Source organism: Poecile atricapillus, chromosome W, assembly GCF_030490865.1.
Source record: "Poecile atricapillus isolate bPoeAtr1 chromosome W, bPoeAtr1.hap1, whole genome shotgun sequence".
Taxonomy (NCBI): domain Eukaryota; kingdom Metazoa; phylum Chordata; class Aves; order Passeriformes; family Paridae; genus Poecile; species Poecile atricapillus.
In genome coordinates this window covers 93,849,726-93,866,601 of record NC_081288.1, presented here as the reverse complement: position 1 = coordinate 93,866,601, position 16,876 = coordinate 93,849,726, and the positions used below count along the sequence as shown (strand labels likewise).

Sequence of the window (16,876 nt, the reverse complement as noted above, 5' to 3'; positions counted from 1 at the left end):
CTTATGTCAGCACCCCAATCTACTCAAGAGTAAAGCATTAAATGCCCAGAATAAAAAAAATTAACTAAATAAATGCAAAATAGACTAGTTTCTATATTTTCAAACTCTAAAATGACAAAAAAAATATTTTGTCCCTTTAAACATGCATGTCCCCCCACATCTTACCGCCTAATCTCTGCATCACTAAATCCTTTAATATTTTCTCGAGGAATAGTTCGCGGTCTTCCACGTTTTTTTGGTCGTTTTCTTTCTGAGACTGAGTCACTATCAGATCCAGAATATCTTCTCCTCCTACTGCGTTTCCCTTCACTTCCATTAAAGCTGATCTGGAATTTCAGATTAAGTAGTTCAAAGCTACATGACTAAACATTTTATTAATATGTTATCTAGCCTGTCAAAAATTAGGGGTGGGTGTGTGTGCGCTACACATGAAAACCATCCAACCCAAAAGTACAAGCCAAAACAACTGCAATAAAAAACCCAAATAATAACAGCAAAATCAGTCAGTCAAAACCCAGAAGTACCTGTTTTGCACAGTTTCTCATCCTTGGCAGCATATATATTTCTTCAAGCTCTTTTTGTCTTTCTTCTTCTTCTATTCGTCGCCGCTGGACTTCTGGAATGATTTCTTCCCAGTTTCTTAAATTTTGTTCTGGTTCCAACTCAATGTCATCTTCATCCATATTTGAAAAGTTAGCCACCTTAGATATTGGAAGATAAGTATTTTCACCAAATCAATACATGCTTTTACTTATTCAAAGAGCCAGTAATTAATATATTAGGAAAACTTAGTTCAGAATGACACATTTTTTTTATTTGTATATACACAAAATGTACACATATAAAATGCTTCATAAGGACTGTATCTAATGAAAATACTTTCAAAAACTAAACACACGCTGCATACAACATGGCTGAATATAAAGATAAGAATATTTTTCTTCTTTTAGAAGTTGAGTACTATAAAAACTCTATGAAATGCATACCCAATAGCTGTGATTGCTTAAATTTCTCCAAAACAGAGAACAAGTCTAACTATATGTCAGAATTAATATGAAAGTATAATAATGTAGAACTAACCAAACATTAATAAACTGTAGAAATCACAGTATATTGCAAATGAATGATTAGCATAAAAATTATTTACTACTCTACTGATCTAAAGAACTCCTACCCTGTTTTAAACAAAACCACACCAAACTTAAACAACAAAAAGATCCACAAAAAGAAAAAAATGCTCCAACCAACAAAAATACCTCACCATCCACAATTGGACTCACTCAATATTTTAAGTATTATCCAGTTAAGCATATCTGGCATTCATGTTTACATGGGGGCTGAAAGAAGTTTCTAGAAGTCATCAACTAAGAAATCCAAATTTCATTCTTTGTTTTCAGAAGTACTACAGGTGCTTAACAGCATAAAGCATTAAATTAAAAACAGCTCTCCCCAGTATGCTAACATGTGAGAACATGTGAGGGAAAACAACATGACGACACCAGAGTCAGTAAAGAAGGAGGGAGAGGAGGTGTTCCAGGCACTGAAACTGAGATCCCTCTGTAGGCTGTGGTGAAGACCATGGTGAAGCAGGCTGTCCCCCTGCAGCCTATGGGGATCCACAGGGGATGCAGAGATCCATCCACAGCCCCTGGGGGAGGTGCCCATGCTGGAGTGGGTGAATGCCTGGAGGAGGCTGTGATCCAGTGGAAGACCCAGTGGAGAGAGAGGGTCCCTGCTTCCAGGCTGGAGCAGCCTGTCCTTGGAGGACTACACCCCATGGAAAGAGAAACCCACATTGTAGTAGTTTTGGGAGGACTTTCTGCCTGTGGGGGGAATTCACATTGCAGCATGTGTGGTAGGACTGCTGCTCTTGAAACTGGACCTATGCCAGAGAAGTTAATGGAGAACTGTCTCCCGTGGGAGGAACCCCATGGTCTCAGAGGGGAAGGAGTCCTCTCCTGGAGTAGTGGAAGAAAAATTCGGGTGATGAACTGACCAAAACCCCCATGCCCTATCTCCCTGCACTGTCAGTGGGAAGGAGGGAGGGGCTGGGGGGAAAAAAGGTGTTTTAAGGACTTATTTTACTTCTTGATATCCTCCTCTGATTCTGTTAGTAAAAAATTCACTTTGCAACCTTAAGTTGAGCCTGTTTTGCCCTTGAAATGTTTTCTCCTGGTCCTTATCTCAACTCATGAACCTTTTGTCAATTTTTTTCTGTCCTCTACCCAGCTGTGGCAGGGAAGGGTGAGCGAGCGACTCTCATGGGTGCCTGGCATTGGGCCAGTGTCAAACCATGACACCTGTATAGGTGAATAGACATTGCATGGCAAAGAGCTAACTTACTGTTTCACACATTTCACAGAATCACAGAATATGCTGAGTTAGAAGGGACCCACAGTGACAAAAGTTCAACTCCTGGCTCTGCACAGAACACTCAAAGAGTCACACCATGTGCCTGAGAGCATTGTCCAAACACTTCTTGAACTCAGACAGGCTTGGTGCTGTGACCACTTCCCTGGGGAGCCTGTTCCAGTGCCCAACCACCCTCAGGGCGAAGAACCTTTTTCTTATACCCAACCTAAACCTCCTCTGACTTGACTCCATGGTTTCCTCAAGTCCTGTCACTGGCCACCAGGGAGAAGAGATCAGTGCCTGGCCCTCTATGTCCCTTCGTGAGGATGTTGAAGACTGCAATGAGGTCTCCTCTCAGTCTCCTCCAGGCTGAACAAGCCAAGTGACCTCAGCCACTCCTCATAAGGCTTCCCTTCTAGGCCCTTCACCATCCTTGTGGCCCTCCTTTGGATGCTCTCTAATAGCTTAATGTCTTTTTTATATCATGGCACCCAAAACTGCACACAATACTCAAGGTGAGGCTGCAGCAGTGCAGAGCAGAGTGGGACAAACACCTCCCTTGCCTGGCTGGCGATGCTGGGCCTGATTCCCCCCAGGACACGGTTGGCTCTCCTGGCTGCCAGGGCACACTGCTGACTCATATTCAATTTGCCATCAACCAGGACACCCAGGTCCCTTTCCGTGGCGCTGCTTTCCAGCCTCTCATTCCCCAGTCTATCCCTACATCCAGGGTTGCTCCATCCCAAGTGCAGAATTTGGCACTTGCCCTTGTTAAACTTCATATGGTTGGTGATTGCCCATTTCTCTAATTTCTTGAGGTCACTCTGCAGGGCCTCTCTGCCTTTGAGGGGATCAACATCTCCTCCCAATTCTGTATCATCTGCAAATTTATTTAGTATCCCTTCAAGTCCTGTATCCAAGTCATTTATGAAGATATTGAAGAGCACAGGGCCTAAGATGGAGCCCTGTGGAACCCCACTAGTGACAGGTTGCCAGTCGGATGTCACCTCATTCACTATAACTTTTTGCCCAACCCATGAATCAGTTGCTCACTCGTCACATGATGTGTGAATGATGTAAGAATGAAGGAAAGGTAAATAGGTGAAGAAGAACAAAAAATAGCATTAATAAAGGAAAGTATAATTAAGGAAAGAGGGAGGGAACAGAGCAATACCTTGAACTGTGAAAGCAACTCATCTCCTACAGTCAGTGGACCTGGTTCATTTTCTCGAGTTTCAGCCCTCTTCAGGATTTCATCTATATCCATTTCCTGAAACAGAAGTTTCTCTTTACAACAAAACAACTCATATGTTTCTCTGTCCATCAAGTGTAGATGCACTGTTCCATTTACCTGAGGCTCCTCTTCTTCCCCTTCAGGTTCTTTAAAAAGTTCCTCAGCACCAAACTTCAAAATTGCTGATAACTCTTCCTTATTAAAAGGTGTTGAGCTGAAATATAGAAAGCTTCAGATAAACACTTTATCTTAGTGAACTGTTTCAATTTCCTGTAACCATGAGTCAAATTTCCTTTTGTCTTAAATAAAAACTAGTTTTAATATGTAAAAAAAGAAAAAATGACATGGAAAATATACTTTGCAGTCTTTAGCTACATAACTCCTTACCTCATATTTTTTTTGCCTTTCATTAACCAAGTGAAATGACTCGTATTTTTACTCAAATAGTCAGGTATACTTAAGCATAAGGTAATATAAAAGAATAAACAAAGATACCTGGAGGGAGTAGAGCCTGTATGTAGTACAGTTTTCCCTGTAGTGTCCATTCTCTGAATTACTAAGTGATCTAACACCATCTTTTTCTTGGCTCTTTCAAGAATATCTTCTTCTACTGATGCTTTCGTGACTAGCCGATAAATATTAACCTATGTATATTACAAAAAAGTTTTTATTTACCTGCTCACAAATTACCCATGAAAAAATACTCAGATGAAGTTAACAAAAAACCCTTGAGCAACAACAAGGAGAAATATTAGCCATGATTACAAATCTTCTAAATCTTATTGAACTAGTATTGCATATATGAAACCAGTCAATCATGTTATCACAGTCTCTATAGAAATTATATTTAAAAAAAAAAATTCTTAGATCTCTTTAAACTTCTATGATTAAATACAAGCATGGCCACAAGGAAATGTGTTGTCTGATTACTACTTGAAGTATTCTGCAAGAAAGAAACCCAAAGATAACTACAAAGTATTAAACAAAGCAAAATGGATGTATGGATGTGCCTGAAGTACAGCAGTTACTTTCTAGAATGATACAATGCCAATGAATGTGGGACAAGTCTGCAACTCTTCTTCTACCCATCCATATACTACAGCTGCTGTGCTATCTCTCTGTATAGGGAGATTAAAAAAAAAACCAAAACATTTAAAAGGCAAATCATTAATATTAACATTTTTAGATATTTTTAGCAATATTAGTTATTCTCAAAATACATGAGGACTATGATGGGCCAGACAGACAGCTTATGGCTAACATAATGAATTCTACCTTCAGGTTTGGTACTTAAAAGACAAGTGCATATACCTGTTTCTTCTGTCCAATCCTATGAGCTCTAGCCTGTGCCTGCAGATCATTCTGTGGATTCCAATCAGAATCAAATATAACTACAGTGTCAGCAGATGCTAAGTTTATACCTAATCCTCCAGCTCTCGTAGACAGCAAAAAGCAGAAGTCCTGAAATTATAAAAGAAGAAATATCTTTATATATATTAGCTATAATATCCCTCAAAGAACCAATATGACACTTCTTTATATGCTCTGTGGAGCAGACTATGAACTCATATATTTCTTTAAGTATATCATAAACATTTGTTAGACTTGTAATACAAGAAGTTTGTCATGTCTAGAGCCAGTGGATTGCTATTTGAATAGAATAGACTAGACTATTTTAATTGGAAGAGACTGACAATGATGACCCAGTCCAACTGCCTGATCACTTCAGGGCTGACCAAAAGTTAAAGCATGTTATTAAAGGCATTGTCCAAATGCCTCTTGAACACAGGCTTGGGACATCGACCACCTCTCTAGGAAGCCTGTTCCAGTGTCTGACCACCCTCTCAGTAAAGAAATGCTTCCTACTGTCAAGTCTCAACCTCCCCTGCCCCAGCTTTGAACCACTCCCATGCGTCCTGTCACTGGATCCCAGGGAACTCAGCACCTCCCTCTCCACTTCCCCTCCACAGGAAGCTGTAAAGAGCCATGAGGTCACCCCTCAGCTTTCTTTTCTCCAAAACAGACAAACCCAGTGTCCTCAGCTGCTCCTCACAGGACATTCCTTCCAGCCCTTTCACCAGCTTGGTTCCCCTTCTCTGGATGCATTCAAGGACTTCCACATCCTTAAGTTGTGGGGCCCACAACTGCACACAGTACTCAAGGTGAGGCCACACCAGCACTGAATACAGCAGGATCATTGCCTCTTTTGCCCAACTGGTTCTACTGTGTTTGATGCCCCCTAGGACAGGGTTGGCCTTCTTGGCTGCCAGGGCTCACTGCTGCCTTATATTGAGCCTGCTTGCTGACCAGCACTCCCAGATCGTTTTCTGCAGGGCTGCTCTCCAGACACTCCTCTCCCAATCTATACTTGTGCCCAGCATGACTCTGTCACAGGTACAGGATCTGATGCTTGGACTTGTTAAATTTCATGCCACTGATGGTTTCCCGGTGCTCCAACCTATCTAGATCCCTCTGCAAGGCCTATTGTCCCTCAAGAGAGCAAACAGCACCTCTCAGTTTGGTATCATCAGCAAACTTGCTAATGGTACATTCAACTTCTGCATCCAGATCATTGCTAAAAATATTGAACAGGACTGATGGGCTTTAGAATTGAACCCTGAGGAATACTGCTAGTGAATAGTCACCAGGCAGATGTAGCTCCATTCACTATAAGCCTTTGATCTCTGCCCTTCCATCAGTTCTTCACCCAGCACACCATGAACCTGCTCATCCCACAGTTGGACAACTTGTCCAGAAGGACGCTGTGAGGGACAGTATCAATGGCCTTACTAAAATCGAGAAAAACTACATCCATTGCCTTCCTTTCATCCACTAGGCAAGTGACATTTATCATAGAAAGATATCAAATCAGTTAAACAGGACTTTCCCTTTGTGAAGCCACATTGACTGTGCCTGATGATTGCATTGTTCTTTAAATGCCTTTCAATAGCACCCAGTATAATCTCCATAATTTTTCCAGGTACTGAGGCTAGACTAACAACACATCTGTAGTTCCCTGGGTCTTCTCATGCCATTTTTGTAAATTGGAATAGCATTCCCTAGCTTCTGTGATAAACAGAGGCCCTTTTGTTCGACTAAACATGCAGATACGATACTCTGTAATGCTATGTTCTGTAAAATCAAGATTATATTGAAGGTTGTTACTGACGCTTGTATAATTATTATGGCCTTGCTAAGATTTCTTGAATTCCAGAAAGTTACTGAGCTAAGCCTTTACAGAGAACAGTGAAGAAAGGTTAAGGAAGATAAAGTAGAAGAAGATCCCTAACAGCTAGAGACGCAGGCGCAGAAATACCCGAGAAAGGACACGTCATCGGAGAGCCGGACCGATTAAAGGAGGACACACGGAAAACGGAAGCACGGCAACGGAGAAGCGGGATCGCTTCCCAGCCGTCCAACACTGTAAAACTTTTGCTTATTGCTAGCTTGCTATAATTAATAAAACTTTCCTTTGATTAAACTTTAACACTCTCTCGAGTGTATTTATAACAGCTTCCAGTCAGCAGGGACCTCCCCAGACTCCAAAGACCTTTGGTAGATGATCAAGAGAGGTCCTGCTCTAACATCCTCTAGCTCATTTAGTACTCTGGGATGAATCCCATCAGGCCCCATGGACTGATGAACATTTAGCTGATACAGCTGGTCCCTCACAATTTCAGTGTCCACAAATGAAAAGGCACTGTTTCCACACTCATGGTCTTCTGACTCAGTGGACCAGGCAGCCTAAGGTCTATAAGTATTAAAGACTGAGGCTAAAAACACATTGAATGCCTCCACTTTTTTTTTATCTCTATTAGTCAGGTGATCACCTTCATCTTCAACAAGTATCAGTCCACTGTTTTCTTTAGACCAGCTAGTATTTTTATAGGCAGTTAAGCACCACGCAGCCACACAATCACTTCATGCCCACACCCCCAGTGGGACAGGGGAAGAAGAAAGGAAGACTGAAAGCAGGGAAACTTGGGGGTCAAGATAAAAATTGTTTAATAAGCAAAGGAGTGGAAAAAGAGAGAAAGAAAACAAAACAGAACAAGTGATGCAAATTCAATCTCTTGCCACCTTCCCATAGGCAGGACTGATGCCCAGACAATTCCCAAGCAAAAGATGGCTAATCTCCCTAGACCCCTTCCTCTACTTTTTTTATTGTTGAGCATGATGTTATATGGCATGGAATATCTCTAGTTAGTTCAGGCCATCTGCCTGGTTATGTCCACTCCCAACCTCGTGTGCACCACCCAATCTATTCACTGGAAGAGCAGAATGAGAAACAGAGAAGGCCTTGATACTATGTAAACAATGTTCAGCAACAGCTAACACACTGGTGTGTTATTAGTATTGTTTTTTATCACAAATGTAAAACACAGCAACATATGAGCTGCTATGAAGACAACTCCAGTCCAGTCAGACCTTGTATAAGTATAAAGCAAACTGATATCAACTTCTCTTGCGAACAGTTATCGGCTTCTCCATGGTTTAAAGGAAGCAGCACTCTAGAAGATGAACAAAAGCCACTTGGGGAGAAAAAAACCAAGCAAAACACTGCCAAAAATACACCACCACCCCTTATTGTTAAAGCCTCATGTGTGTCCAAGTCCATCTGTTTTTTTGTAAAGAAAATTAAAGTGTTCTGCTGGGGTCAATGTTCTTCAACATATTCATAAAGAATATGAAAATATGATGAGTAATGAGGTGACAAAGTTTGCAGATGATATGGAGTTATTCAGGGTCAACTACAAAGGACTAAAGAAGAATCTTATGAGAAAGGCAATAAAAAACATATGAAACTAAAGATAAATAGGAAATAAATTTGAGTTTTAACTACAGTCAAAGCTAATAGAGGCCATTACTGCTAAGGAATGAGTCCTTGGAGTTGTAAATATTTCCATGAATATGTTAGCTCAGTATTAGCAAAAAAAAAAAGGCATGAAATTTATTATTAGGAAAGAAATAAAGAATAAAACAGGTAACAATTTTATTGCTGCACAACTCCATAGTTTGTCTTCATTCTTGAATACCATGTGAGATTTAGATCCCCCTTTATCTTAAAAACTGTACAGTACAACTACCTACAAGGATTCTAGAAAAAGGCAAATATGTCTGTACTAGAAATTTAAAACAGAACTAACTTCTGTATTTAAAAAATATCTGAAGTTTATGTTATGAAATGAAGTCCTTCCTCCTCAACCATAGCAGAAACATAAGTTCAGCAGCAATTGACAAATGCTATGCTTCTATTACTGAAAAACCCTGTCAGTATAGGACAAAAGACCTAAGATTATCAAAGGTATGGAATGGTTTTCATAATAGGAAACCTAAATAAACCAGGAATCTTAAGTGGTACACAAACAGTGGTTAGAAATCAGTTCTTCAGTTTCTTCCACAGCAAGAAAATAAGAGGCAAAAAATGAACAGAAGCCAGATTTAAATCTATTCAAGATATTTTTTTCTTTATGCAAGGATATACACAACTTAATTCTGCCCATTGCTTAAGTAGGTATTTGATGTCAAAAATTTGTGTTAAAGTTCAGTGCTCCAATAAAAATTGAAGGATTAAGTCCTACACAACAAATTAAATTCTTAGGTTTCTAAACAGCACTTAAAAATTAAAATTAAAGAGCACTGATAAAAATCTAAAAATATAACTATGTAGTTATATTACTTATAAACACCATTTTTATAAATTCTGTGTTTCCTAGTGAATCTCCTCTTAGCTTTTTTAATTTTTTTTTGTTGGTTGGTTTTGGGGATTTTTTTTGTTGCATGGGTTGTAAACCTTATAGTCTCTGCAATAGCAATGGAATTTCAACCTAATACATCCTTCACTTTATTTTATCTTCAGTTTTTGTGCAACATTTGTTCTATTTCCTAGAAGAAAAAAAAAAGCTGAGTAGATTAAAAAAACAACCACCACCCACTTATACCATACCTCTGAGCCTTCTGCATTAAAATGATCCAAGGCTTGTTTCCTCAATTCCCCTTTTATTGATCCATCAAGTCTCTAAAAAGATTGAATGATACAGTTAAAAAGGAACTCCTACTATATTCTATCCAGAGCAACTTGAATTCTCAATTGCCAAACCAGTTGGGGGGGGGTGGGGGTGGGGGGAAGAACAAAAATAATGTAACACTTCCAGTTAATCAGTTTCATTTCAAAATACTATTAGGCATATAGTAATTGCTTGTCTTTTACTGTACAGAAAAATTAAACTTTCATAAATCATTCTACAAAAAGGAAACTTTTTTAAAGATAAAATGGTAAAAATCTAGGCTTCTTGACTACTACCTGCAAAATTCTTACCTGAAAGGGAAACTGACGGTACTTCAAATACTCTGCTAGGATGTCTAGCATCCTCACCATCTGAGAGAAAATCAGTACTCTGTTGCCACGTTCTCGTAGACGAATCAGTAGCTTGTCAAGAAGGATTAGTTTTCCACTGCTACGTATTAAATGCTACAAGACAAGAAAGTGTGTATCACAAAGTAAGTTCACCTCAACACTAAAATACACTGCAGATGGTTAGACATTCATTAACTGAATATGAAAGTTGTATAAGCATTTAGTCAGTCCTGATCTTGTAAAACTCATTATAAAAGCTTTAAGTGCTCTAATTGAAATCAACAGGGGTACCAACTAGCATGCTTTTCAAATAAATGCATTTCTAGCTCTGGCTCATAAAACAGCATCTTAACATTTCATTTAAATGTTAAGCAAATATACTGTGCTATGAGTTAGAGCAGTTACAGTGTAGACTCAAATTCTCTTCTATCAAATAAACAATGAGACTACCTGACTACCTTAGCACTACTTGCTCTTCACTTTCTGTCTTTTGAACAGACCTAAGCATTGCTACTTGATCCTCTTAAGTATTTTTAAACAATGCCTAATCAGTCAAGTTTTTCTGGCAAGATAAAAGTGAAAGGAATCCTGTTAACACAAGTCAACATGCTTTAGCTGGGTTACAATGTTCAACCTTCTCAGCTCCAGTCGAAATATTTAGAACAGAAACTCAGGTGGCATGCTGAATTTAATGTTGAAATCATTAGGCCTCTAGCTGAAGAGGCTCAGGATAGAATTTTGGGGAATAAAAAATTGGGAGTTAGGTGTTTTTATTTTTTATGCCAGAAATGAGAAGGATGTATCATTCATAATTAGAGCTAACAAAGCTTATTCAGATGAGCCAAGGAAATAACTGTCACAAGTATGCAAATATTAGCAATAATGGGTGAATGGTTCTGATGAGATTAATTATAAATTTAAGTAGTTAGAGTATGCCAAGTTGCAAACATCCTTTAGCTTTGATAAGCATTTTATAATATAAAATAGCTTGTGCAGTGACAACTTATGATTTCAATCAAGGAGTTTTGGGAAAGTTTCTACATTATAAACTTCAAAGTGTACAGAAAAAACACCTTGATCTTTTGAAACATTTATGGTGTTATAAACTTCATAAATTATATTTTTTATTTGTTGCTGTGGTTCTCAATAGTTTTAGTACAAAGATTAGTTAATCTTTACAAAAAATCCAAAGTATAAACCCACAACACAATCACAGATCATCTTTGGTAGTGATGCTATAATTGCTTTCATTTATAACAACAAAACAACTAGACTAAGTTTAAAGAGATCCAGCAGAATACTTTCTGCTATCACATGGATTGTTTGTGTACCACCACCAGTCACATACATTTACACTTATATTCAATTTATCTGCTTATTTAACTGTTTTATTTTATTCTGGGTTTAAAATAGGTCTTAAGCTTATTTAGTCTGAAAATGCAGACTCTTTCAAACTATTTCCTTTTTATTTTGATCATAATTCAAGCCAAGGATATTTTATTTAGTATTGATTTCTCTATTATTCAGTTCCAGTTAAGAAACAAACAGAAAGGTAATCAATTCACTTACCTGTAAAACCCAGGATGCACATTTGATAGAGAACTCGGTCTTTCTTAACATAATTTAATAAGAACAAATAAATTGACAGAACACTATAAAATTATTGCATGCATATTAGAGATGTAAAATGACTTAATTTTTTTTTTTAAATGGTATTACCTGTAAGGCTTCCTGTTTATTATAGAATTCATTAGCATCTGGTGGTTTAATGAGGTAGCAATGGTTACAGCACTTCTTGAGTTCCATCATAATGTTCAAAAAGCCCGAGGTACTGCCTTTTGAACCTTTACTCAGGGCTTTATAATTCCTGGTTAAAATCCACCTATGATACAGAATGTGCACAATGGAAGTAATTTCTAACCATTTGTGGAAATATGAAGGATGTAAGCTCTCAAAATATCAATTAAAATTGCATTATGAAAACTATTACACTTCAGTATTTTTTTATATAGAAATGTCATTAAAATAGCAGGAAAAGGTGTCATTACTTACTTGTAATATTGCTTTTGCAATGCACTCATTTCCATCCTCAAAATTTGTTCAACCTTAGCAGGTAAAGACTTTTCTACATCTTTTTTAACTCTTCTGAGTAAAAATGGTTCAAGTTCTTTGTGAAGACTTGCATAACCAAACTCTCTCCCTTTGCCATGCTCCTCTTCAAAATCTTCCCAGGAAGAAAACCTTCAACATAGAAAGAATAAAGGTAAAATAATGACATACCATGAACACAGACACACAAAGACCATAAATATACCATGTGCACAAAGACAAATGGACTTCTTTACTACTCCCCTCTGTTTTATTTAATAAGTTTCTGAATTTGCATCTCACAAGAAATTCCAAATATTTTGTCTGCAAATAGGAGAATGGAAATTAACAAACTTTTGCAGAATGAAAATTCAAAACAAACTCCTGAATTTTAATTTCTTCAGTGAAAACACAACATTTTACTTTTCTGCATGGAAACACAGGTAGAAGGATATAGAAATTCAATATTTCTCAAGAGCAGCATGAAAAAGTAGTTGTATAGCTGGAGAAAGTGCAAGAGAATAGACCACATACCTTTTGCCACTTGTATGGACTAGCTGAAATGTGATTATCCTGTGGGGTATGTGCTAACAGACTAAGAGAATGCATTTTTTGATCAAATGAAGAACAGGTGCCAGACAACAAACTTAGTGGCTTTGTTTGTAAGGTTCTGAAGAAGTCAATGCAATGCATAGCACTGAAATTAATTTGAGCTACAATGCTTTGTGTTTACAAGATATTTGAAAAGGAAGATGTGCTCTTATTTATTCCAAATATAAACAGAGGTCAGTATAGAACAATGTCAACATAATAAACCTATTCTATACAAACTGTAAGGGTAAATTGGCTGCCTGAATCACAGAATCATGGAATGTCCTGAGTTGGAAGAGACCCACAAAGATCATCGAAGTCCAACTCCTGGCCTTGCACAGGACTACCCCAAGAATCACACCATGTGCCTGAATTAATTACTGGGTATTGGGCATTGTGGCTTTCATTCATGGTACTAACACAGAAAAGATTACATCCTCAGCCCCATTCTATTTCCCTACAGCAAATCCATATGATTTTCCTTTTAAATTAAGATGAAGCATGTTTGCAAGGTTCTGAGCCATACATCAATCCATCTCTTTTCTGAACTGCCAAAACAAAAAGTGATAGCTGCTACCAAAACAATTTATCCAGAGCAGCATGAAAAATATGTGCATCTATTTTATAAAAAATATTAAAACTATTTCACAATGCAATTCTTTACTGATTCTCCAATCACTACAATACTTGACCATAAGAAACTTGACCACAAAAAAAACCCAAATAAACCCAACAAACCTCCCTCCCCATCACATTCCTTACTTTTCTGGCATGATGAAGTGCAGCAAAGACCAAAGCTCTTTAAGGGAGTTTTGCAGAGGGGTTCCAGTAATAAGAAGACGATGATTAGACTTAAAGTCTATTAAAGTCTTGTACAGAAGGGAATCATCATTTTTTAAACGATGGGCTTCATCAACTCCTATAAATACCCAATTCAGACCACCAAGGAATGACTTCAAGAAATTGGGGGAAGGAAAAGACATTATACAAGTTAATATATTATGCAATGTCTGACATTTTACATAAGGTTATATATACACCATCGCTCCTTTTATTTTAATAAAAAAGGAAACCTATATATTTTTAGTATTAATTAGGGGTTTTATGTTTGCTAGATTCAACAAAAGGCTATGCAGGCATCCCAAGATTAAAAAGAAAGTATAAACCAAGTTTATACTTAGGGGGAGGAAGAAGACAAAAAGCTGATCTATGCATTTTCAATTGACAAAAAACCCCCAACAAAAATCCACTATTGACTCACTTCAGCATGTACAAACAAATGAAATAGAAAGCCAGCAAGCAGAACTTTTTTATTATAACTATCATATGCTGTTATGATTAACAATAACTTCATATGCTATGATCATGAAGAGAGTAGTAATATATGTAATACTGCACACACAAATACAAAGAAAAAACATGAGGTTTCAGAGTTGTGAATTACAGGTGTTTGGAGCTATGGACTGGTTTGTTTTTTCAGTTCCTGGATGACTAACAGGAAAGTAGAGATTTTGAGATGCAAAGAAATTACTATAGCAATGTTGTTGACAGATGAAGAAATGTTTGCAGCTGGTGGGTTAATACAATGCTTAATCTTCAAAATATACTGGCCTATAGAACCACACAATGCTTGTTCTGTACGAAGACCTGGAAAGCAACCAGCCCAGTTGTGCCAACTTTTATTAGTTCACCAGGTGGTCAGGTGTTGCGGTCAGGTATGACAGAGAGCCCCAGAACAGAACACAGGCATAAAGGGGAGGGAACATATATTAATGACTTTGGGGAAATGATTATCACATGTATGTTACTTCTGGGAAAACCTATGAATATGTATGTAAAATAGAGCATATAAACAGGAAGTTTCCTGTACTTAGCATGTATTTCAGAGGAGATATCCCCTCATGCATTCAGCCAAATAAAGAATGACTGCTTCTTCATGCTACATTTGTGTTAAGGAGTTTTATTTTTACGGATTTTTGGTAACAATGTGAAGCACAAGCAAACTGAAGAAAAATAAGTTTTACCCACTTGATATGTGGATTAAGGGAGGGGGCAGAAAGTCTAACTACGCATACATAAAATCTAGAAGTGCTTAAAGAAAACAACCGTCATACTTCCAAGAGTAAAGCTGTCATACTCCCCCATCCATCTAACACCCCAGAATCCAAATATGTGCCAACTCTAAAGGAATTTTACACTGTACAAATGATTTGTATCTCCCTGAAGAAGTGTCATTACCTTATCCTTCAGCAAAATTTCATAAGTTGTTAGAAGTATATTAAATTTTAATCGCTTGGTCTGTGGATGCATCCATTCATGAGTTCTTATCTACAAGAAGAATCAAGCAAACTGTAAGCTAGAGAAAAAAGGTCTTATTGATCAGGATGACTTCAGGTACTATAGCAATATAGATGTTAAGTGACATACAAGAATCTGATCATGAACAAGGAACATAACATGAAGCTTTTATTCTTAAAGTTATTAAACAGTGTGGGGGGGGATTTGTTAGCTTTTGTTTGGTTGGTGGTTTTTGTAGATTTTTGTGTGTGTTTTGGGTTTTTCATTTGTGTTTTTTGTTTGTTTTTAAACTTTAATGGATAAGGTTCCTTATATTCTTCCTTTCAGAAAACAAATTAAGATTATGTCTGTGTGGCTGAAATATTTATTTTATGCACCTAAATAATCGCATGACAAAAGACAATTTATTTTCAAATGCAAGGTTGCATTTTTAATCCTTTTTATTATTAAGCAAGAATGAAATTTTTCACATTCATTCATATCAGATCAAAATTTATGCTTATAATTTGCATTTTAACCACATGCAATGTTTCAAATAATTATTTGCTCATTCTGAATCAAAATATTGGAGATTAGTATAAGACAGGAACATGAAGTGAGTCTTATTTACCACTAATATTTCCAATGATACAAAGAAATACTCACCATATTTCTGCTAGTTATATCTCCTAAGTAAACCACAGCATTCATTTCAGGAGCCCAAGTTTGAATCTCTCTTTGCCAAGATGTCAAGGTAGAAAGTGGCACGACTAGCAAGAAAGGCCCATACAGTTGATGTTCGTGAAACAGGTAGTTCAGAAAAGAAATTGTTTGTATTGTTTTACCCAGACCCATTTCATCTGCAAGAATACAACTATTCCCTCTAAAAAAACAAACAAACAAACAAACAAAATTTATAAATGCTTTCAAGTTAAAACCAGCAAGACTAATTTAAGACTACTTACTTGCACCATGAGTGGGCAAGCCAGTTCAGTCCATTTAACTGATAATCTCTTAACTCTAAACCTTCATGTCCTCCAATATAAGATGGTTGCTTCTTTAGTGCAACAAACCTCGGCCTCTGTTTTAGAATCTGTCAAAAGCAAATTGAGCATCAGTCCTACTACTAAGTGAAGTTACCAAAATATCTTCTTATAGAAACAAAGTAGCAGTAGGATTCTGTTTGGTCACCAAGTCTAATCTTTATTCATGACAACCATCTAGGCAATATAACAATATCCACCCATTTGCAAGCTAAAATTAGTTTGCTGATCTAAATTTCACAACAGAAGTGACAAGAACTCATTCACAAAGGTTACTTTTAAAACAAATTAAAGTAATAAACAATTCCATCTTTGAATGGCAATAAAATAAGTAGGAGCAAATATAGAATCATAGAATGGGTTGGGTTGGAAAGGACCTTAAAAAATATCTAGTTCCAACCCCCCTGCCATGGGCAGGGACACCAAAGTCTATTCTTAATAGTAATACTTCCTACATACATAAATATAGCTATCACTATTACTGTTCTGGACAGCATTCAAAAATGTTTTATAATATACATTTTTGAATGCATAAAATAGATCAGCTTTTAAAAAAAATATTACAACTGTATAAATCCATTGAAATTACAAACTCACCTTGCAGTCCTTAAATGGAGTAGTCTTAGATTGGTTTCTGCTAAAATACTCATCAATACATGTCTGAAATTTTTTGGCAATGAGAGCACCATCTTCCCAGCTACATTCTGAGTAAGGCAGACCTTGCCATTTGCAATAGTAATCTGGATAACCAGCTGCTGATTTCTGATTTGAATGAGCTGCAGAAACACATCAGAGATACCAGATCAGTATTTTCTTTCTGTATTTTAAGAAAGCACTCATTTTAGGTGATAAGACAACATGAACTAATTTCACAGCAAAGACAGTATGATAACTTTTCATCAAAGATTTAGTTTTGACTTAAGCTGCTAGGGG

At 37.2% G+C, this 16,876-nt stretch overlaps 1 protein-coding gene across 5 annotated transcripts in view; it reads right to left on the bottom strand.

The window, feature by feature from the left end:
- LOC131591628 (chromodomain-helicase-DNA-binding protein 1-like) overlaps positions 1-16,876 on the bottom strand; it is an 82,521-nt gene that overhangs the window by 21,000 nt on the left and 44,645 nt on the right. For 4 of the 5 annotated variants that reach the window (XM_058862514.1, XM_058862515.1, XM_058862517.1 and 1 more), the window contains 16 exons: positions 16,541-16,719; positions 15,866-15,993; positions 15,567-15,783; positions 14,862-14,951; positions 13,386-13,576; positions 11,997-12,185; positions 11,664-11,826; positions 11,514-11,552; positions 9,906-10,058; positions 9,534-9,605; positions 4,898-5,047; positions 4,082-4,230; positions 3,704-3,800; positions 3,527-3,622; positions 525-701; positions 166-326 (listed from right to left, as the gene is read on the bottom strand). In XM_058862514.1, coding sequence (XP_058718497.1) covers positions 166-326; positions 525-701; positions 3,527-3,622; positions 3,704-3,800; positions 4,082-4,230; positions 4,898-5,047; positions 9,534-9,605; positions 9,906-10,058; positions 11,514-11,552; positions 11,664-11,826; positions 11,997-12,185; positions 13,386-13,576; positions 14,862-14,951; positions 15,567-15,783; positions 15,866-15,993; positions 16,541-16,719 — 2,251 coding nt within the window. The remainder of the gene's footprint in view (positions 1-165; positions 327-524; positions 702-3,526; positions 3,623-3,703; positions 3,801-4,081; positions 4,231-4,897; positions 5,048-9,533; positions 9,606-9,905; positions 10,059-11,513; positions 11,553-11,663; positions 11,827-11,996; positions 12,186-13,385; positions 13,577-14,861; positions 14,952-15,566; positions 15,784-15,865; positions 15,994-16,540; positions 16,720-16,876) is intronic. The other variant, XM_058862518.1, reaches the window with a different exon arrangement.